Source organism: Macaca mulatta, chromosome 14, assembly GCF_049350105.2.
Source record: "Macaca mulatta isolate MMU2019108-1 chromosome 14, T2T-MMU8v2.0, whole genome shotgun sequence".
NCBI classification, from domain to species: Eukaryota; Metazoa; Chordata; class Mammalia; order Primates; family Cercopithecidae; genus Macaca; species Macaca mulatta.
Genome location: NC_133419.1, coordinates 10,174,923 through 10,197,264, shown reverse-complemented (window position 1 = coordinate 10,197,264; position 22,342 = coordinate 10,174,923). Strand labels below are relative to the sequence as shown.

Below are 22,342 nucleotides of genomic sequence, written 5' to 3'. Positions count from 1 at the left end.
CGCCTCCCAGGTTCACGCCATTCTCCTGCCTCAGCCTCCGAGTAGCTGGGACTACAGGCGCCCGCCACCACGCCCGGCTAGTTTTTTGTATTTTTAGTAGAGACGGGGTTTCACCATGTTAGCCAGGATGGTCTCGATCTCCTGACCTCGTGATCCACCCGCCTCGGCCTCCCAAAGTGCTGGGATTACAGGCTTGAGCCACCGCGCCCGGCCTCAAGCGATTCTTCTACCTCAGCCTCCCCAGTAGCTGGAATTACAGGAGCCCGCTACCGCACCCAGCTAATAATTGTATTTTAGTGGAGACAGCTGTTTTGCCATATTGGCCAGGCTAGTCTCGAACTCTTGACCTCAAGCGATCCGCCTGCCTCAACTTCCCAAAGTGCTGGGATTACAGGCATGAGCTACCGCACCCCACTGGGTGATGGGTTTTTGTTTGTTTGTTTTTTTATTTTTCTTTTTTTTTTTTTGAGAGGGAGTCTCGCTCTGTCGCCCAGGCTGGAGTGCAGTGGCACGATCTCGGCTCGCTGCAAGCTCCGCCTCCCCGGTTCACGCCATTCTCCTGCCTCAACCTCCTGAGTAGCTGGGACTACAGGTGCCCGCCACCACGCCCGGCTAATTTTTTTTTTTTTTATGTTTATTAGAGACAGGGTTTCACCATGTTAGCCAGGATGGTCTCAATCTCCTGACCTCGTGATCTGCCCGCCTTGACCTCCCAAAGTGCTGGGATTACAGGCGTGAGTCACCGCCCCCGGCCTGGGTGATGGTTACAATGCACATCTCTCACCTGAGAATTTAGGGTTCTAAGCTTTAATTACACTTTTCCATGGTTGCAAAAAGCTGCGTTTTCTAAAGCTGTCTTCCTGGACTGGGGAGGCCTCTGGGGCAGGAGTAAAACTTCCTCATTTGCTCCAAGAGTGCTGCTTTTTGGGCTAGGAAGGCTCTGAGACTAGCAGCTGGCTGGACTTCCTGCTGCTAGTTTCATCAGCTTGCTTTTCCCCTGGGAATCCCCAGCAGGCCTCCCCCTTCCTCATCTGGGTGACGCCGTTTAGGCAGCCTCCCCCATCAGCAGGACTCTGCCGCCCCCAGGCTTGCCCACCCTCTGTGCTCCGATCCCCAGTGTATTCACTGGAAAGGCCACTGTTGTGTGCAGAGCTGGTGGCGGATATGCCTTGCTCTACTGAAGCCCACATCCTAGGACATGTGATGAGCAGGAGGGTATAGACCACCAGAGACCCCTGAGGTGACACCTAAGCAGGGACTTGATGGGAGTGAGCCTTGTGGGGGCTCAGGGAGGCACGTCCAAGTGGAGCACAGTGGAGGTGTGTTTGGAGCTGGGGGACCTGAGGGCCTGGGAGGTTGTGAATGGTCAGGTCCAAGTTCTGTTCACTTATTCGCCTGGCAGGTCTGAGTTCATGAGTTTGAAAGTAGCCCTGGCCGGGCGCGGTGGCTCACGCCTGTAATCCCAGCACTTTGGGAGGCCGAGGCGGGCGGATCACAAGGTCAGGAGATCGAGACCACGGTGAAACCCCGTCTCTACTAAAAATACAAAAAATTAGCCGGGCGCGGTGGCGGGCGCCTGTAGTCCCAGCTACTCAGGAGGCTGAGGCAGGAGAATGGCGTAAACCCAGGAGGCAGAGCTTGCAGTGAGCCGAGATCGCGCCACTGCACTCCAGCCTGGGCGACAGAGCGAGACTCCGTCTCAAAAAAAAAAAACAAAAAAAAAAAAAAAAAAAAACAAAAAAAAAAAAAAAAAAGAAAGTAGCCCTATGCGGAGCTAGGAAAAACTGCAAAATGGACTTGTTTCCCTCTGGGGCCTTGAGGCATCTTTGGTTGATAGGGACAGCCAGACTGGAGCCGATTTGACCTGTGAGTCCCAAATAACCTGGATACACTCTGTCAACTCCTGAGCTCTCCCTCCGGCAGCCCAATGATGTTTCAAAGCCCAAGGTCCCCACCTCATGTGACAGGCTGGGGATGGGAGACACTTCCCACAAAGGCGGACCCAGCCCTGAACACAAACAGTCGGGGGACTTGAGTTTGCACTGAGCTTCCCTCCAAATGAGGCAGGGGGCGTTTTTGACGGTGTTGAGTCGCTCAGCCGGCTCTCCCTAGCTTCCTGTGCTCTCTGGGGACAAAGGTGGGGGCCCCTGGAACCCTCTGCGGGCTGGCAGCGTGCTTCCTGCACCCAGCGCCAGCCCGCCCTGGGGAGGGGCTGAGCCCGCCCTGCTCATGATAAGGCACAGGCAAGGGCTGCCCTGAAGGAAGCTCCAAAGAGAAAGGAGGGCAGGAAGCCCACAGCCCTCAGGGGTGTAGCCTGAGGCCCACCTGCAGCCCCCAGCCCTTGCCAGGAAAGGTAAGCTCGGGCCTCACTGGGACCACAGGCCCTTCTCTTCCTTATCCTCCTGCAGCCTCTGCCCAGCCTGCCTCTCGCCATGCGGCAGCCTGAACTTTCCACCTCCCCCGGGAGGCTTTGGCTGGTTTGTGATGTTGGCATTGAGTTGTGGGCCAGGATCAGAATTATTTCCTGGCCTGGGTACAAAGCCATGGCCAGAGTGGGCAGCTGCCCCTGAGGGTCTGGGGGTGAGCTGTGGGCTGGCATCGAGCAGGGTGGTCCTGAGTGAGCCCCTTCTTACCCGGCCTCAGTCTGCCTGTCTGTAGGATGGGAGCGGGTTGGACTAAATGGTCTCTGAGGGCCCTCGCAGCTCAAGCGCCAGCGCTGGTGAGATGGTCTGAGGGTACCATGGGCATACGGGCCTGGGGGCTCGCTCCTGCCCTCCTTCATGAACGGCTTTCCCCTGGGTGTGTCCAGGGCACCACAGAACTCTTCTGCCCAAACCCAGGAGCCTACCGGGGCCTGCCCACCTTGCCTCCTTCCCCACTCTCTGTAGCAGCAGCCGCAGCCATGGCGGGGATGAAGACAGCCTCCGGGGACTACATCGACTCATCATGGGAGCTGCGGGTGTTTGTGGGAGAGGAGGACCCGGAGGCCGAGTCGGTCACCCTGCGGGTCACTGGGGAGTCGCACATCGGCGGGGTGCTCCTGAAGATTGTGGAGCAGATCAGTGAGTGTCCCGCCGCCCACCTGCTGAACTCAGTACCACGGGTGGCCGCCACGGGTGTCTCCGGGCACTTCCGGGCCATCCCTGCTGCTCAGCTCGCGATAATGGTGTCACGGTGACTCAGGCATTAGCTTAATCATTTGGTTCCAAAAAAGACATTTCCCCAACTTCCTCTCCCTCCTACCCTCTTCCCTCCCTCCCTCCTGCTCCAGCTGGTCTGCTAAAGATCAGACCCAGCCACGATCCCCCATTCAGCCACCAACAGGAGCGGAAGGAGTGGTCTGGCCTGGACCAAGGCCAAAGTCACATTGCTGAGGTCTGAGGGGGTCTAGGTGACCTAAGGGCCTGCCCCCACACTCCCTACGCTTGGCGGAAGTTCTCAGCAGACTGGTGACAGGCCCAGCCTGGGTGGGAAGGCCCTGCCCCCACAGGAAGTTACAGCAGAGCAGCCTGTGGCATCAGTCATGGAGGGCCACGGGGCCAGTGACACAGGGGCTCCTCATCTTCCTTCCATGCCAGCAGTGGGGGCTACCCCTTCCTGAGAGGGCAGCAGGAATACCCCGATAGGCAGAGCCGGAAGGCAGGCCCACCACAGTCCTGGCCAAGAGCCTGGGCCTGGGCTGCCAGTGGGAGGGGGGTGGGTGATGGCGGGGAGGCTTCCTCAGACCCTGCCAGGCTACCACATGCAGCCCAGGAGGAGGTCAGTCCAACTATGGAGAGGATAGGGCCCAGAGTAGCCCAGCCACAAGGCTGAGGCTGCAAGGGGAGCTGCCAGGGGCAGGGCCCGGAGCAGCTGTGAGAGTAGAAGTGAGGAACAGAGACAGGGCGGTGAAGATCTGGGTGGCCCCAGGGCATGGCACGAGGGTAACGCAGGAGGCCTTAACCTGGAGTCAGACAGACTCTGCTGCGCTACCCGCTGCTGGGCACCCCAGGGCAAGTCCCTTTAGCTCTTTGTTCCCTGTGGTAGGGATACTGTCACTCCTAAGCACATCAGCTCTATCTACTGAGGCTCAGCCTGGCCACCCCAGGCCAGTCCCTGGCCTCCTGGAGCAGCGGGTGAGACGGACCCGTGGAGGCTGCATGCCGGCTGCCGCACAGAGGGAGCTATTATGGGGGCCTGGGGCTCGAGGAGGGGGCTGCTCCGAGCCTAGGATGGGGATAACCCCAGGAGAAGTCCTGGGAGGTGGCCTCAGCAGGGAGGAGCAAGGTGGTGGCTCTGGGACTCGGAGGGCTGTGAATTAGGGCTCTCGGCCAGCGAGGATGCCGGAGTGTGACCAGAAATGAGGCTGGATGGTGCCTGGCCAGCTCTGCACGGCCCCGAAGGCCTCCAGAAGGGGTCTAGACTTTCTTCTGGAGGGGAAGGTGGCCACCGAAGGGTTCTCAGCAGGAGGCTGTCCTGCTAAGGTCAGCAGCAAGGCGAAGGGCTGGAGGCTGTGGGGCCCTGAGGAGGCTGTGGTCCTGGTTAGAGACACTAGGGCCTCCTAAGGCCAGGCAGGGAGGACAGAAAGGAGGGTGGATTTTGGAGGTGGGATTGGCATTGATCACATGTGGTGGCTAGAAGAGAAAGGGAGGATGCCTGGGCCTCTGGCATGAGTCCGCATCCCCCAACCCTGAGAGGTGGCGTGGGGAGCTGGAGAGGAGCGGGTGCCTCTGCGCACAGCGAGTCTGAGCTGAGCACCAAAAGCCAGGACCAGGAGTCGTGGTGCTTACAGTCCCAGTGTCAGCCACTTGGCCAGGGGAACAAAGGGTTCTGGAAGGGAGGAAGGCGGTAGACAGTCCCCTCAGCCAGCAGCACATGGGTTTCTGGCTGGGGGCCCAAGGCGGGGTCTGGGCTGAGGGCCACGCATGGGGCTGTGGCAGAAAGTGGCAACTGAAGCCACAGAATAGGGAGACCCAGTAAGGGGACATGGCCAAGGCGGGAGAAGACGGTCCCAGGCCGAACCTGGGGAAAGGACAAGGTAAAGGGCAGGTCAGGAGAGGGGCCAGAGAGGACAGGAGAAGAGCAAGGAGCCAAGAGAAGGGGAAGCAGTGGCACAAAGCCAGGGCCCCGCTGGGGCACCCAGGAGGGAAGGGCCCAACCTGGGAGGGGAGGCACAGGAGGACGGGCACTTCTCTTGGTTTGGCAGCAGTGGTGATGCCCGGCGTGTGTAGCAGTGGAGTTGGGGGCTGGCTGAGGCGGGTGGGATGCAGTGGGAATCAGAAAACTCACTGGGAGGACTTGGGAGGAACTCAGGAAACGGCTTCACAAACTCTCAAGGGCCATGCACCCAGAGCAGCTTTCCGGCAGCCTTTTTTCTACGCTTCCTCCTGCCTGTTCATGCTCCTGGAGGGAGGCCGCGGGGAGACCTGTGCCTTCCATTACTGTGTCTCCAGTTCCCAGCTGGCTGACAAGGGACAGACGCACATCTCTACTTCAATGCCCACTCATGGATCGTCACGTGCGTGCACGAGTTTGCCACAAACTCTGCACCTACCACATGGGAGGCATTGTTCCATGTCCCAGTTTGTAAGGTGGTTATTATATCTTACAGACAGGGAAACTGAGGCCCCATGAGGTTAAGTGGCTTGTCCAAGGTCACACAGCTAATACCTATAAATATTGAGTGCCCATTGCTCCAGGCCAGGCACAGGTCCAGGCCCTGAGGATATACAGCAGTGAGACGGATGTAGTCTGTGCCTCTGGGAGCTCCCCAGAATGCAAGACAGAGGCCATTAAACCGTAGATTACGGGAGGACAGAGGGGGCATCATGTGGAGGGAGCCCAGTGGGCTGGAATGGAAGAGATGGGGTGCTAAGATTGGGGCACCCAGATTCTGGGTTGGAGAGCTCCCCTGGGAAGCGAAATACAAGCCAAGCCTAGAAGGCCCATCGGGGGGCTGCCTGCAGAGAGCCCTGCTGCTGTTACCATGGGGTAGACCCCAGGCCCGCCCAGGCTGCCCCACTCTTGGCTTAGGGCAGGGGAATGGTCACCCCAGGCTTCTGAATCCTGGGGTTGTGCTGAGTGTTGGGGGCAGCAGGGAGGAAGGCTGGACCCGGATGTGCCCCCGTGCCCCACAGACCGCAAGCAGGACTGGTCAGACCACGCCATTTGGTGGGAACAGAAGAGGCAGTGGCTGCTGCAGACCCACTGGACACTGGACAAGTACGGGATCCTGGCCGACGCACGCCTCTTCTTCGGGCCCCAGCACCGGCCCGTCATCCTTCGGCTGCCCAACCGCCGTGCACTGCGCCTCCGCGCCAGCTTCTCCCAGCCCCTCTTCCAGGCCGTGGCTGCCATCTGCCGCCTCCTCAGTGAGTTGCCCGGCTGATTCCCCCTGGCCCACGAGGGTGATGCAAAGAGGCAGGTACCCCCGTTTCCAGGCCCAGCTCTGGTGATGCTGTCCTTGCTGTCTGGGTTGCCACCCTGCCTGCAGGGCTGTGACCCGCCCCAAGCGCCCATGGGCGAGGTGGGGAAGTTGCAGCAGGACCTTGTCCCTGCTGAGACCCCAGCTCCCCTCAGGCATCCGGCACCCCGAGGAGCTGTCCCTGCTCCGGGCTCCTGAGAAGAAGGAGAAGAAGAAGAAAGAGAAGGAGCCAGAGGAAGAACTCTATGACTTGAGCAAGGTCGTCCTGGCTGGGGGTGAGTGCAGGTAGGGGTGGGACTGGGGGGATGGGGGAAGGGGCTGGCCTGTGAGTCCCAACCCTGGGGGACAGGCCTGGTTGATCCCCAACCTGCACTCCAGGCGTGGCGCCTGCAGTGTTCCGGGGAATGCCAGCTCACTTCTCGGACAGCGCCCAGACAGAGGCCTGCTACCACATGCTGAGCCGGCCCCAGCCGCCACCTGACCCCCTCCTGCTCCAGCGTCTGCCACGGCCTAGCTCCCTGTCAGACAAGACCCAGCTCCACAGCAGGTGGGCCCAGGAGCCACGCCCCCTGTGTCGGGGCTCCCCCACCCAGGATCCACCCCCTGTCCCATGTCTGTGCCCACCCCAAATCCACACTTCGTTTCCAGGCCTTTTCTCTGTATGTGCTTGTCCCCCAGCCCAGACCCCCTCCCCACCCCAGGGCCGTACCTGGCGCAGCCCTGACTGCTGCCTCTGCTGCGGCCCAGGTGGCTGGACTCGTCGCGGTGTCTCATGCAGCAGGGCATCAAGGCTGGGGACGTACTCTGGCTGCGCTTCAAGTACTACAGCTTCTTCGATTTGGATCCCAAGGTGGGCCGGGGCAGGGAGAAAGCAGGCCTCAAGTCCATGAGACATGGAGACCTAGGGCTTGGGGTATGGGCTCTGGGATGTTAGTGACTTGTAGTGGCCTGTCCTTCTGCTCGTTTGTCCATCCACACCTTTGTTTACTGACCCCACAAACACGCACTGAAACTCATCTACGCACCTCAGCATCGGGCCAGATCCTGGGTCCCGGGCAGATGCTGAAGCAGATGGAGACCAATAAGTCTCAGTGCCTGTTTCCCAGGGAGCCGTCAAGGAGGAAGCTAAGACCCACAGATCCTCGTAGACAGTGTGTGTGGGGGTGCCCCTGAGAAGTCTGGGGCTCAGGTGGGAGAGGCCCAGGCCTGGGAGCTCTGGGAAGGCTTCCTGGGGGGGGCAGCATTTGGGACTGCAGGACCTGGGGGTGGGTGAGGAAGGAAGCTTTGCAGGGTGGCCCCTCTGTGCCCTGTCCACTCTTCCTCCTTTCCTCCATTGGCAACCAACATGCTCCAGGCAAAATGCTCCATGCAAAGGGCTCCATGGAATGTGCTTCATGCGCATCTCAAAAACCTCCCAGAAGCCCACAGGTTGCTCTTTCTACCCATAGGCCCCGCCTCTCTGCCCCACTTCTCTGCAAAACATCGGAGTTGTTTGAACACTTGCGCCGCAGAATCCCACTTCTTGCTTCCGAGCTTCCTCTGGGTGCTGTTCGACTCCCTCTCACTCCTTGGCCACAGCTATTCTGTATCTTTTGTCACCATCCACACGTGAGAAGCGCATCTGCTGAGGTGGCCACGCCTCCAGGCTGTCTGTCCCCTGGCCATGTCCTACTTGCTTCTTACTTGACCACTTACTTGTGACATAGACACCACCCTGACTGCTCCTCCGGAATAGCTTCCTCCTGAAGCCTCCTGTCCACTTGCTTGGGGGGTGGCCTCTCCCCAAGCCACTCTGCCAGGCTCTGTGACTCTCCCTCCTCCTCTCCACGGCCCCTCGGTGTTGGCGAGCCCCAGGCTCTGCCCAGGCTCCGCCCTGGGCCTCTGCTCTCTCCCCTCCCTCTCTCAGTCATCTCCAGTGTTGTGGATTTCAATACCATCTCCACACTCTCTCCCAGTTGATATATCCAGCTCAGATGGCTCTCCCCTAAGCTTTATTTATTTATATATTTTTTTATTTTTATTTTTTGAGACAGAGTCTTTCTCTGTCGCCTGCCCAGACTGGAGGGCAGTAGTGTGATCCCAGCTAACTGCAGCCTGGACCTCCCAAGCTCATGTGATCCTTCAGCCTCGGCTCCTTGAGTAGCTTGGGACTATAGGCATGTACTATACCTGGCTATTTTTTTTTTTTTTTGAGATGGAGTCTTGCTCTGCTGCCCAGGCTAGAGTGCAGTGGCGCGATCTCGGCTCACTGCAACCTCCTCCTCCTGGGTTCAAGCAATTCTCCTGTCTCAGCCTCCTGAGTAGCTGGGATTACAGGTGGGCGCCCACCACCACGCCTGGCTAATGTTTGTATTTTTTTAGTAGAGATGGAGTTTCACCATATTGGTCAGGCTGGTCTCGAACTCCTGACCTCAGGTGATCCACCCGCCTCGGCCTCCCAAAGTTCTGGGGTTATAGGAGTGAGCCACTGTGCCCGGCCTAATTTTATTTTTTTTGAGACAGAGTTTTGCTCTTGTTGCCCAGGCTGGAGTGCAATCACGTGATCTCAGATCACCACAACCTCCACCTCCTGGGTTCAAGCGATTCTCCTGCCTCAGCCTCCCGAGTAGCTGGGGTTACAGGCGTGAGCCACTGCGTCGGGCAGGCTGTGCCTTTTTATTCTAGTGTTTTCCTCTCTATGACATATTTCCACCTCTTTGTTTTGCCATTTCACACATTATCTATTGACTTTGTGAGAAGGTTTCACCGTCTTACATTCTCTTCCCTGCCCACACAATACACACATTTCCTTGCATCTTTCTAAGTGAGTAGTATCTATAGTCTTTGGTTAAAACAATGTGATATGGCTGTAAATAGTAACATATATAAATAGTGTTCCTAGTTAAGCCACAGAGTAACTATGATTATTTTTTCCTTTTTTGCTCAAATGTTTTTGAAGTTCATAATTGCCTTTTTCTTTTCTTTTCTTTTCTTTTGAGACGAGTTTTACTCTTGTTGCCCAGGCTGGAGTACAATGGCGCGATCTCGGCTTACCGCAACCTCCACCTCCTGGGTTCAGGCGATCTCCTGCTTCAGCCTCCCAAGTAGCTGGGATTGCAGGCACACGCCACCACGCCCCCCTAATTTTATTTATTTATTTATTTTTGTTGTTGGGGTGGAGTCTTGCTCTTGTTGCCCAGGATAGAATGCAATGGTGTGATCTTGGCTTACTGCAACCCCCGCCTCCCAGATTCAAGCAATTCTCCTGCCTCAGCCTCCCTAGTAGCTGGGATTACAGGAGCCCACCACCATGCCTGGCTAATTTTGTGTATTTTTAGTAGAGACGGGATTTCACCATGTTAGCCAGGCTGATCTTGAGCTCCTGACCTCAGGTGATCCACCCACCTCAACCTCCCAAAATGCTGGGATTACAGGCGTGAGCCACCGCACACGGCCAAAACTTTTCTTTTCTTTCTTATTTTTCGGTTCTTTTTCTTTCTGTGTTCTACTCTTTGGAGACCTCCTCCGCTTATACTCTCAAACACCTATTGAATTTTTAATTTCTGTAACTATGTTTTTAAGTTCCAAGAGGTCTTGTTTTTTGAGTGTTCCTTTATAGGGCTTTTTGTTGTTGTTGTTGTTGTTTGAGAGGGAGTTTCATTCTTGTTGCCCAGGCTGGAGTGCAATGGCGCGATCTCGGCTTACCGCAACCTCCACCTCCTGGGTTTAAGTGATTCTCCTGCCTCAGCCTCCCACAGAGCTGGGATTACAGATGCCTGCCGCCACCATGCCCAGCTAATTTATTTTTGCATTTTGAGTAGAGATGGGGTTTCACCGTGTTGGCCAAGCTGGTCTCGAACTCCTGACCTCAGGTGATCCCCCTGCTTTGGCCTCCCATAGTGCTGGGATTACCGGCATAAGCCATCACGCCTGGCCATAGCGTTTTCTTTCTTTTTTTTTTTTTTGAGACAGAGTCTTGCTCTGTCGCCCAGGCTGGAGTGCAGTGGCACGATCTCGGCTCACTGCAAGCTCCTCCTCGCCTCCCGAGTTCACACCATTCTCCTGCCTCAGCCTCCGGAGGAGGCTGGGCGTGGTGGCTCACACCTGTAATCCCAGCACTTTGGGAGGCCGAGGTGGGCAGATCACCTGAGGTCAGGAGTTTGAGACCAGCTTGGCCAACATGGTGAAATCCCGTCTCTACTAAAAATACAAAAATTAGCCAGGCGTGGTGGTAAGCGCCTATAATCCCAGCTACTTGGGAGGCTGAGGCGGGAGAATTGCTTGAACCTAGAGAGTGGTGGTTGCAGTGAGCTGAGATCATGCCACTACACTCCAGCCATTGTAACCATTCAGCTTGATTATTTATTTATTTATTTATTTATTTATTTATTTATTTATTTTTGAGATGGAGTCTCACTCTGTTGCCCAGGCTGGAGTGCAATGGTGCGGTCTTGGCTCCCTACAACCTCCGCCTCCCAAGTTCAAGCAATTATTCTGCCTCAGCCTCCCGAGTAGCTGGGACTACAGGCATGTGCCACCACACCCGGCTAATTTTTGTATTTTTAGTAGAGACCGGGTTTCACCGTTTTGGCCAGGCTGGTCTTGAACTCCTGACCTTGTGATCCACCCATGTTGGCCTCCCAAAGTGCTGGGATTACAGGCATGAGCCACCATGCCTGGATCAGCTTATTTGTAACAAACATGTATGGTTGTGCAACCATCACCACAATCCAGTCTTAAAACATTTCCACTGCCCCAGACAAGCACTGACGGCACAATGCCCATTTGCAGTCATTCCTCCTCCCACACTAACCCCCAACCACCACTGATCTGCTTTCCATGTGGCTTTAATTTACATTTCCCTGATGACTAATAAAGTTGAGTCCCTTTTCATATGGCTATTAGCCATCTGGATATGCTGCTTTGTGAGGTTTCTGTTCGAATATTTTGACAATTGTCATATTGAGTCATTTGTCTTTTTCTTATTGATTTGTAGGAGTTCTTTATATATTCTGGATATGAGCACTTTGCCAGATAAATACATTGTGAATATATTTTCCCCCTCTGTGCTTTGCCTTTTAATTGTCTGAATGGTTTCTTTTGATAAACAGCAGCTCTTAATTTTAATAGAACCAAATTTATATTTTTATCTTTCTTTTTTTATTTTTAGAGATGGGGTCTCGCTCTGTCACCCAGACTAGAGTGCAGTGGTGCGATCATAGCTCACTGCAACCTTGAACTCCTGGGCTCAAGCGATCTTCCTGCCTTAGCTTTCTGAGTAGCTGGGACTACAGGCATGTGCCACAAGCCTGGTTAATTCTTTAAAAATTTTTTAGAGATGGAGTTTTGCTACGTTGCCAAGATTGGGTCTCAAGTGATCCTCCCGCTTCGGCTTCCTGAGAAGTTGGGATTTTTTTTTTTTTGAGACAGAGTCTCACTCTGTCGCTCCCAGGCTGGAGTGCAGTGGCACGATCTTGGCTCACTGCAACCTCCGCATCCTGGGTTCAAGAGATTCTCCTGCCTCAGCCTCCCGAGTAGCTGGGATTATAGGCGCCTGCCACCACACCCGGCTAATTTTTTGTATTTTTAGTAGAGACGGTGTGAAACCTCACCATGTTGGTCAGGCTGATCTCACACTCCTGACCTCAAATGATCTGCCCACCTCAGCCTCCCAAAGTGCTAGGATTACAGGCGTGAATCACTGCACCCAGTTAACATTCCTTTAAAAAAAGAATATTCTGGTCTTGTTTTATGAGTGCAGTGCTTTAGCTCTGTAAGGATTTTTTTTTTTTTTGAGATAGAGTCTTCTTCTGTCACCCAGGCTGGAGTGCAATGGCACGATCTCGGCTCACTGCAACCTTTGCCCACTGGGTTCAAGCCATTCTCCTGCCTCAGCCTTCCAAGCAGCTGCGATTACAGGCATGCACCATGATACCTGGCCTAATTATTTTTGTATTTTTAGTAGAGACAGGGTTTCACCGTGTTGGCCAGGCTGGTCTCAAACTCCTGACCTCGTGATCTGCCCGCCTCAGCGTCCCGAAGTGCTGGGATTACAAGCATGAGCCACCAAGCTCAGATTCTATAAGGATTTTTTATTTTTTTATTTTTTGAGATGAAGTCTTAGTCTGTTGCCAGGCTGGAGTGCAGTGGCACAATCTTGGCTCACTACAACCTCCACCTCCCAGGTTCAAACGATTCTCTTGCCTCAGCCTCCTGAGTAGCTGGGCCTACAGGCGCGTGCCACCATGCCCAGCTAATTTTTGTACTCTATAAGGATTTTGAGTTGCGTTTGAAGTTCTCTTGTGCGCCCTGCCTGGCCTTCATTTCCTCCAAGCTGTTTTATTCTTGTTTTCTTGGTCTCTATGGTTCATTCTTGAAGCTTTCCTTAAATGTGGGTAGTCCATACCTGTCTATTCATATTTAAAAGTGAAGCTCTAAGAAACTAATTGGAGGCCGGGCGCAGTGGCTCAAGCCTGTAATCCCAGCACTTTGGGAGGCCGAGACGGGCGGATCACGAGGTCAGGAGATGGAGACCATCCTGGCTAACACGGTGAAACCCCGTCTCTACTAAAAAATACAAAAAACTAGCTGGGTGAGGTGGCGGGCGCCTGTAGTCCCAGCTACTCGGGAGGCTGAGGCAGGAGAATGGCGTGAACCTGGGAGACGGAGCTTGCAGTGAGCTGAGATCCGGCCACTGCACTCCAGCCTGGGCGACAGAGCGAGACTCCGTCTCAAAAAAAAAAAAAAAAAGAAAAGAAAAAGAAAGAAAGAAACTAATTGGAGACCTGAGTGTGTGAGTAGGGCTTGGCATCTTGGTGGCCCCCTGGAGGCAATGGGACTGGGCTGCCATTCTTTGTCGGGCATTTCTCTGGTGGCTCAGCTTCTCAGTGGCAACTCCACTGATCTTTCAAGTGGAGATAGAAGGCTCCCTGCCAATGTCTTGGGTGACAAGTGGGAAAAGGTGTGGGTGTCTCACTCATCTGAATGCTAGATTTCTTTAAATTTGTGTTTTTGCCAGGCACGGTGGCTCACACCTGTAATCCCAGCACTTTGGGAGGCCAAGGCAGGTGGATCACCTGAGGTTGGGAATTCGAGACTAGCCTGACCAACATGGAGAAACCCTGTCTCTACTAAACATACAAAATTAGCTGGGTATGGAGGCGCATGCCTGTAATCCCAGCTACTCGGGAGGCTGAGGCAGGAGAATCGCCTGAACCCGAGAGGCAGAAGTTCTGGTGAGCCAAGATCGTGCCATTGTACTCCAGCCTGGGCAACAAGAGCAAAACTCCATCTAAAAAAAAAAAAAAAAAAAAAAAAAAAAAGTCTGTTTTCAGCCTAGTGCAACCCCCACCCCATCCAGCTGTGTCTGGGGTACCAAATGCAAGGATGCATCTGGTTCAGCATCTCCAGAGAGGGGGCCCCAGCTTCTGCCAGGTGCCTGCTTGCCATCACTTGGCTGCACGGAGCTGGGGAGGGGCCTGCTTTTTTTCATGGACTTTGTCCAGTCCTCTCTTCAGCTCGCCCTTGCATCTCACTCAGAGGATCCGCATCAGAGTCTGCCAGGGGTCCGCCATGCAAACTGGATGCCTCTGTTCAGATCTCTTCTTTTTGTTGCTTGCTTTCTGCCTATTTTCTTTTTTTTTTTTTTTTTTTTTTTTGAGACGGAGTCTCGCTGTGTCTCCCAGGCTGGAGTGCAGTGGCGTGATCTCGGCTCACTGCAAGCTCCGCCTCCCGGGTTCACGCCATTCTCCCACCTCAGCCTCCCAAGTAGCTGAGACTACAGGGGCGCCCGCCACCACGCCCGGCTAGTTTTTTGTATTTTTAGTAGAGACGGGGTTTCACCATGTTAGCCAGGATAGTCTCGATCTCCTGACCTCGTGATCCACCCGCCTCGGCCTCCCAAAGTGCTGGGATTACAGGCTTGAGCCACCGCGCCCGGCCACTTTCTGCCTATTTTCAAGTCTCATTAGTGGATTTACCAGACAGGAGAGCGAAAAGGCGTGAGGCTCCAGCTCTCTCTGCATAACCCAGTTCCCATCTACAGTTTGCTCTCCATCTTTCAAATTGTTTTCTTTTTCTTTCTTTTGGAGACAAGGTCTCACTCTATCCCCCAAACTGGAGTGCAATGGTGCAATCACAGCTCACTGCAGCCTCAACCTCCTGGGCTCAGGTGATTCTCCCACCTCAGCCTCCTGAGTACCTAGGACTACAGGCGCGCACCACCTCACGTGGCTAATGTTTTGTATTTTTAGTAGAGAAAGGGTTTCACCATGTTGCCCAAGCTGGTCTGAAACTCCTGGGCTCAAGCTATCCGCCTGCCTTGGCTTCCCAAAGTGCTGGGATTACCGGCGAGAGCCACCGCCCCGGCCTCTCCTTTGTCCTTTTGGGTTTGCCTTCCTAAACCTTTGCTATCAATTCTGGGTGGGATTTAGCGAGAACGTTGGTCTTCTGTGGGTAACTGGGATCCCCTCTTGGAGTCTCTGCCCTCCCTGTCCCTTTTCTCTGGAATCCTCTTCCTTCACTCTTCCCTTGAGTGGCCCATTGTCATCGTTCCTGTCTCTACTCAGCTTGTTACCTCCTCAGGGAAGCCTTCCCTGACTGCTTCCGCATGTTCCATTCGCTCATCTCCACTGAACTTGAGCTTCCCTGTGGAAACTGTTTCCTTGATAGTGTTTACTGCAGCCTTGAATTACTCGACTTATTGACTGGTTTACTCGGTCTCCCCTGCACCCAGGGCAGCATGCTAGCACACAGTAAACATCTGCACAACCGAGCCCAGATTTAGATGTGCAGGCCTGGGGGGCTGGCAGCAGGGGGCTGGCAGGCTGTAAGGGTGGGGTTGAGGTCTGCGGCCCATGTCCAGCCACTGAATGAATCTGCCTCAGCAAGGAGGGCAGGGCAGAAGGCCAAGGCTGGCAGGGGCTGAGTGCAGGGCATCCAGGGCAGCTGGCACCTGACCAGCCCAGCCTCCCCTCCCACCACTCCAGACAGACCCCGTGCGGCTGACGCAGCTGTATGAGCAGGCCCGGTGGGACCTGCTACTGGAGGAGATTGACTGCACTGAGGAGGAGATGATGGTGTTTGCTGCCCTGCAGGTACCAGGCGGGCCTGGGGGCCCCAGGGCAGCTGGGAGGTGGGCCAGTCCCAGGGCAGGAAGGGCCTTCCTGAGTGGGGGCTACCTCCAGGGAAGCCCGACCTGGGGGGGACTGCTAGGGGACCAGGTTGCTGGACTCAGCCCTCCCTGGCTTCATGACCACCTAGTACCACATCAACAAGCTATCCCAGAGCGGGGAGGTGGGGGAGCCGGCTGGCACAGACCCAGGGCTGGACGACCTGGATGCAGCCCTGAGCAATCTGGAGGTGAAGCTGGAGGGGTCGGCACCCACGGATGTGCTGGTGAGGAGGGGCTCGGGGAAGGGCTGGGCAGGGACAAGTGTGAGGCACCGGGTGCCCCTCTGACTCTGGTCCTCCCACAGGACAGCCTCACCACTATCCCAGAGCTCAAGGACTATCTCCGAATCTTCCGGTGAGCTGGGGGCCAGAATAGGCAGCCCTGCTGGAGGGGTTGGTCTGCGTATGGAGGGAGGGGGCGAGGCGGCCTTTCACAAACTCCCACACCCCATGAAGGCCCCGGAAGCTGACCCTGAAGGGCTACCGCCAGCACTGGGTGGTGTTCAAGGAGACTACACTGTCCTACTACAAGAGCCAGGATGAGGCCCCTGGGGACCCCATTCAGCAGCTCAACCTCAAGGGTGAGTGCACAGGGCCAGGGGCTGGTGGGGTTCAGCTGTCGCTCTCACTGGCCGTTTCCTCCTGGAGATGGGGGAAGATGCTCTCTGTTCTGAGGTGACGGTGTGGGGCCAGCATGCACTCGAGGACTCAGGCGGCTCTTCCCCTTCCAACCTCCTAGACCACTGCTTCTCTCCCTCCAGGCTGTGAGGTGGTCCCCGATGTTAATGTCTCCGGCCAGAAGTTCTGCATTAAACTCCTAGTGCCCTCCCCTGAGGGCATGAGTGAGATCTACCTGCGGTGCCAGGATGTAAGTGAGGGCCGGGCAGGGGCCAGAGCTGGGCAGGAGCTGGGGCAGGGGCAGGGGCTAAGGAGCATCAAGCTTGGCTAGCACTGTCCCCCTCACCCCTCTCGCCCAGGAGCAGCAGTATGCCCGCTGGATGGCTGGCTGCCGCTTGGCCTCCAAAGGCCGCACCATGGCTGACAGCAGCTACGCCAGTGAGGTGCAGGCCATCCTGGCCTTCCTCAGCCTGCAGCGCACGGGTGGCGGGGGCCCCGGCAACCACCCCCAGGGCCCTGATGCCTCTGCTGAAGGCCTCAACCCCTATGGCCTGGTTGCCCCCCGTTTCCAGCGAAAGTTCAAGGCCAAGCAGGTACCAGGAGGAGTCAGGGTGGGAATGCGCATAGTGTTTACCCGGAGATCCCTGACCCCTGGGTCTCCACAGAGCCTTCCTCAGGAAAGCTACGTGCTCACTGGGCTTCTCCCACTGCGTCCCTGAGATTGCGCGGCTGGTACCCACCCTCTGGGAGGAGTCACGGTCCAGGTGCCCATGTTCACCTTGCAGCCTGGCACACTGCAAATCTGTACCTTGGTGGCCCGTGGGCACTGCCCCTTCCCAGGCTCACATGCTGTCACCCTGATGGGGAGGTGGGGGTTCGGTGACTTTGGAAGAGGGGAATAGTGCCTGGCAGCCCATCACCAGTATGCTCCCGCAGCTCACTCCACGGATCCTGGAAGCCCACCAGAATGTGGCCCAGTTGTCGCTGGCAGAGGCCCAGCTGCGCTTCATCCAGGCCTGGCAGTCCCTGCCTGACTTCGGCATCTCTTATGTCATGGTCAGGTATGGCCCCCAGCCCATCCCCCTGCCCAGCACCGTCTCTGCCCTTACCTGCCACCCGGCTGCTGTGTGCCCACATCCCAAGAGTGGGTTCTGGACAGGCACCCCGAAGACTCCCTTCCCTTGTAAGCAGGCCTTACTGAGGGCCCCACGTGTGCCCCTCATGCTGTCCCTCCACAACAAACATAAGAGACAAAGCTCATGCCAGGTGCTGGGGCTCATGTCTGTAATCTCAGCACTTTGGGAGGCCGAGATAGGAGGATCACTTGAGCCCGGGAGTTTGACACCAGCCTGGGCAACACAGAAAGTCCCCTGTCTCTACAAAAAATTGTAAAAAATTAGCTGGGCATGGTGGTGGTCACCTGTAGTCCCCGCTACTTGGGAGGCTGAGGTGGGAGGATCTCTTGAGCCTGGGAGGTCAAGACTGCAGTGAGCTGTGATCACACCACTGCACTCCAGCCTGGGTGACAAAGCGAGACTCTGTCTCAAAAATAAATAGGCCAGGCCAGGCGCGGTGGCTCACACCTGTAATCCCAGCACTTTGGGAGGCCGAGGCGGGCGGATCATGAGGTCAGGAGCTTGAGACCAGCCTGGCCAACATAGTGAAACCCCATCTCTACTAAAAATACAAAAATTAGCCCGGTGTGGTGGCATGAACCTGTAGTCCCAGCTACTCAGGAGGCTGAGGCAGGAGAATCCCTTGAACCCAGGAGGCACAGGTTGCAGTGAACTGAGACTACACCACTGCACTCCACCCGGAGTGACAGAGCGAGACTCTGCCTCAAACAAACAAAACAAAACAAACAAATAAATAGGCGGGGCGCGGTGGCTCACGTCTGTAATACCTGCACTTTGGGAGGCTGAGGTGGTCAGATCATTTGAGGTCAGGAGTGTGAGACCAGCCTGACCAACATGGTGAAACCCTGTCTCTACCAAAAATACAAAAATTAGCCAGGTGTGGTGGCAGGTGCCTATAATCCCAGCTACTCGGGAGGCTGAGGCAGGAGAATCTCTTGAACCCAGGATGCGGAGGTTGCAGTGAGCCAAGATCGTGCCACTGCACTCCAGCCTGGATGCGACAGAGTGAGACTCCATCTCAAGTAAGTAAGTAGATAAATAAATAAATAAAAGAGCCAGTGCGGTGGCTCACCCCTGTAATCCCAGCACTTTGGGAGGCCAAGGCAGGCAGATCATGAGGTCAGGAGATCGAGACCAGCCTGACCAACATGGGGAAACTCCGTCTTAAACACAAAAATTAGCCAGGCGTGGTGGCGCGTACCTGTAATCCCATCTTCTAGGGAGGCTGAGACAGGAGAATCTCTTGAACTAGGGAGGCGGAGGGTGCAGCGAGCCGAGATTGCGCCACTGTACTCCAGCCTGGTGACAGAGCGAGACTCTGTCTCAAAAAAAAAAAACAAAAAAACAAAAACAAGAGACAAAGTTCAGGTCAGAAGAGCAGAAGAACCAGTTCTTGCCCCAGCTCTGTTGTGGACAGTTCACTGTCTGGGCCTGGGTTGGCCATAGCGGTGGATGCCATTATGGAGAGTGGACCCCTCTGATTAGTTGTTTCCCAAGACTGCAAAGAAGGGAGCGAGACAGCAGCTGATGAGGATGATACCAAAATCCAAAACCAGTTACCATTTAAAGGCATGGCCTGTTTGCCCAATGCTGCTAAATGCTGTTGTGGGGATTCTATCAATTAACCCCCATTTTCCAGATGAGAAACTTGAGGCCGAGGGAACCCACATGGCTTGCTCAGCGTCACAGAGCTGCGAGCTGCAGTTGGGAAGGACTGGCTCTCCAGCGCGGCGCCGCATTGTCTGGGCGGGCTTGGGCCATGCGGGGTGGAGCCCTGGCTGACTCTCTCCCGCTGGGGGTCAGGTTCAAGGGCAGTAGGAAAGACGAGATCCTGGGCATCGCCAACAACCGACTGATCCGCATCGACTTGGCTGTGGGCGACGTGGTCAAGACCTGGCGTTTCAGCAACATGCGCCAGTGGAATGTCAACTGGGACATCCGGCAGGTGGGCCCAGACCCAGGGTATGGATGGGGGACAGGTGCCAGACTGGAGCTGTATCCAGCCAGGGTGGGGCAGGGGCTGCTCCCATATCCCACCCCCATTTGCCTCTCTGACTCTCTGCCCTTCAGGTGGCCATCGAGTTTGATGAGCACATCAATGTGGCCTTCAGCTGCGTGTCTGCCAGCTGCCGAATCGTACACGAGTACATCGGGGGTTACATTTTCCTGTCGACGCGGGAGCGGGCCCGTGGGGAGGAGCTGGATGAAGACCTCTTCCTACAGCTCACCGGGGGCCATGAGGCCTTCTGAGGGCTGTCTGCCTGCCCCTGCCCTGCTCACCACCTGCCACGGCAACTCCCAAGCCCACACCCACAGGGGCTCACTGCCCCACACCCGCTCCAGGCAGGCACCCAGCTGGGCATTTCACCCGCGGTCACTGACTTCGTGCAGGCCAAGGACCTGGCAGGGCCAGACGCTGTCATCACCCAGGCCAGGGATGGGGGTGGGGGTCCCTGAGCTCCTGCGGTACCCCCTTCCCTTGTCCGAGTGGCTAAGGCTGATACCCCTGAGCTATCTGCAGTCCCCTAGCACACAAGGAAGACCGGATGTAGCTACAGGATGATGAAACATGGTCTCAAACTGGAGTTTCTTTCTTGTTACTTTTTAAAATTTCTTTTTTATAAATTAATATTTTATTGTTGGATCCTTCTCCTTTCTCTGGAGCAGTGCTTGGGGCCACTCCGACACTCTGTCTCTTCATCACCAGCCAAGGAAAGGGGCTTTCCTGATAGAGACAAGAGTTCGTTAAAGGGAGATCTAAGTCAGTCTGGGGTTGGAAGCTAGGAGAGAGGTGAGGGCAGAAGGACACAGGCTTCAGGCACAAGGCATAGGGGCTGGGGTGGTGGCTCTCACGGGTAGGGCGTAGCTGCAGGGCCTCCTTGAAGTACTTGGGAAGCAGGAAGCCATCAGTATTCCCTGGAGTCAGAATCACCCCATTGGCAGAGCGGAAGAAGGATATTCCATCTGCTGACAGAGCCAGAGATGTGACTCGTGCCCTCCCTGAAGGCAAGGCCAGCCCCTGCTTTGTCCAGACTCACCTGCCAGAGCCAGGGGTCCATCAATGAACACAGCTATTTCACAATGGGGCCGCATGCCTGCAGAGACAGCTGAAGCTGGGGACTGGGCACCTAGAGGGCAGTCAGCAACCTGGGTAGACTGGGGTCCTGGGCTGGGATTGCAGGGTTGCTGCTCCATGCCAGGCATGGGGTGGCCTCAGACAAGTGTTGCAACCTTTGGAGGGGACCTGGGAGGACAGAGTGGGTGGGAGTAGCTAGGTGAGAGGGAAGGGCACTGACCACTGATGACACTGGGGTCTCCAGGCAGTCCTGGGGCCAGGTGGATGTGTGTCCTTCCCCCGCAGGACAGGCCCTTGAGTAGGATGGATGGCCAGTGCTTCCAGAATGTACCATGGACTAGCATCGGGGGCAGGGCCTGTGGCGTCTCCAGGGGCATCAACTCCAACTCAGGTACCTGGTTGAATAGGCAGCAGTGAGACCCCCTTCGCAGGCAGGGGTCCCTCCCATCTGGCTCTCGTGCTTGTCCCCTCACCCCGACCTGCAGGGAATGGCCCTGGTTGGCTCGGATGAGAAGGCCAGTGCTGGGATCCCCCTGCTGCAGGGCGAACCGCTGCTTCCTATTGGTGTCCACCACACGCTGCACATCTTCAGCAGAGAAGCCGTGGAACTGGGGCAACTGCAGGAGGGCGCCCAGGGGCACGAAGCCATCTGTGGGCAGGCAGGGTGCTCAGGAGCCAATCTTGCACTGGACTGGGCCAGGGTTAACAGGGAGCTACAGGCAACCAAAACAAAGTCTGGGCTTGGAGATCGCTTGGGCATCCTCTGTAGGACCTTTTGAGTCTCCCCTTTCTGGGTCCCAGTTTTTTCAACTTACATAAAAAGAGGATCTGCCTCACGGAGGGGCAGGGAGGTGAGTGCTCAGCATAGAGCTGGCCTGGAGTGCACACTCACAACACCAGCTGCCCCATACCCTCCGGGGTACACCCTCGGGGTAAGTGCTGATCTGGCTGCTTGGCTGGAGGGGGCGGTCACCAGGCCTGGCCCAGACAAGAACTCTCCTCAGTCTGCTGTGGACATGACAGGGCCTCTAGGCCTTGCTCTCCTCTGTGCATGGGGAAGAAGTGCCCTCTGTGCCTTCCTCAGGGAGCAGTGGAGGCAGCCATGGGGGAGGAGTCGCAGACAGGCTCACGTTTCTCTCTGGGCTCAAGCCCCAGCCTCCAAGGCCCCTACTTACCAGCTCCCATGGGAAGCCCCAGCTTCAAGGCCCCATGGCGCAGGGCATAGGACAGAGCCTTGGACAGCTGCACGTCTCGGTCCTGAAAGAACCCAGCAGTGGCCCCTGGTCTCCATGGTGACCCTGCCCTGCTGCCCATCCTGAACCCTCAATGACCCACTGCAGAGAGAGCCCAGAGAGAAAGGAGTGCCAGTGGTCTCCAGGAATAGTAGGACCCTTCAACTCCTCCCCCCAGCAACTCCCAGGGAGCCTGGACTGGTGGGAGGGGGTGGGGAGGAGGCGCGCACCTGTTCCCGGGGTCTGGGGGCCCTTCTACCCCTGGACCCTGCTGCTTCCTGCCTTCCTCCTCCAGAGGAGTTCATGGCCAAGACCTGTGGGGAGCAGTGACGAGGGGGTACTGCTTTAAGGCCCCTCCCACGTCCCCACCCCTCCCAGAAAGTCACAAAGCCTCAGGAAGTGAGCGCTGGGTGGGAGTATAAGGCTCATTAAGTTCACCACCTCCATGCTCTGCTGCAGAGAGGGAAACTAAGGTCCAGCAGGCCAGACTTGCCCAAGGTCACACCGTCAGCCACGAGCGCAGGGAGGCCGAGTCCCACACTCCAGATCACTGGTGCCCCCCGCAAGGTGGTCTGGGAGGCAGGGCCGACGTGCAGACTGATGGGGCGGAAGCGTCCGGGCTGCGGGTACAAACCTCCACGCTCCTTGACCCCGGCGGGGCGGGCGGCGGGCCCGCCAATGAAAAGCCGCGGGGGAAGGGGGCGGGCACTTCCGCTTCGGGGAAGGG

General features: G+C 56.4%; 2 protein-coding genes across 30 annotated transcripts; one reads left to right on the top strand and one right to left on the bottom strand.

Moving 5' to 3' along the window:
* Positions 1-1,918: 1,918 nt before the first annotated feature.
* FERMT3 (FERM domain containing kindlin 3) lies at positions 1,919-19,949 on the top strand. 6 transcript variants are annotated; one of them, XM_015113898.3, is made up of 15 exons: positions 1,919-2,353; positions 2,889-3,062; positions 6,117-6,350; positions 6,559-6,678; positions 6,782-6,950; positions 7,151-7,253; positions 15,370-15,477; positions 15,644-15,778; positions 15,859-15,908; positions 16,010-16,134; positions 16,315-16,421; positions 16,531-16,764; positions 17,108-17,232; positions 19,111-19,252; positions 19,378-19,949. In XM_015113898.3, exons 2-15 carry the CDS (start codon positions 2,903-2,905, stop codon positions 19,555-19,557), a joined length of 1,992 nt encoding a protein of 663 aa, XP_014969384.1. In that variant the 5' UTR covers positions 1,919-2,353; positions 2,889-2,902; the 3' UTR covers positions 19,558-19,949. The 6 variants fall into 6 exon arrangements, with proteins under 6 accessions (XP_014969384.1, XP_014969386.1, XP_077818643.1 ...); XM_015113900.3 differs by having other exon boundaries at positions 1,925-2,353; positions 2,892-3,062; XM_077962517.1 differs by having other exon boundaries at positions 2,021-2,353; positions 6,117-6,386; positions 6,524-6,678.
* Positions 19,894-22,217, bottom strand: TRPT1 (tRNA phosphotransferase 1). Of its 24 annotated transcripts, none has more exons than XM_015113904.3 (8): positions 22,057-22,217; positions 21,846-21,929; positions 21,559-21,640; positions 20,857-21,032; positions 20,604-20,778; positions 20,346-20,435; positions 20,161-20,274; positions 19,894-20,032 (listed from the first exon to the last, which is right to left on the bottom strand). In XM_015113904.3, the coding sequence occupies exons 1-8, from the start codon at positions 22,060-22,062 to the stop codon at positions 19,941-19,943; spliced, it is 819 nt and encodes a 272-aa protein (XP_014969390.2). In that variant the 5' UTR covers positions 22,063-22,217; the 3' UTR covers positions 19,894-19,940. The 24 variants fall into 24 exon arrangements, with proteins under 24 accessions (XP_014969390.2, XP_014969391.2, XP_014969394.2 ...); XM_015113905.3 differs by having other exon boundaries at positions 20,161-20,271; XM_015113908.3 differs by having other exon boundaries at positions 20,346-20,402.
* Positions 22,218-22,342: the final 125 nt, after the last annotated feature.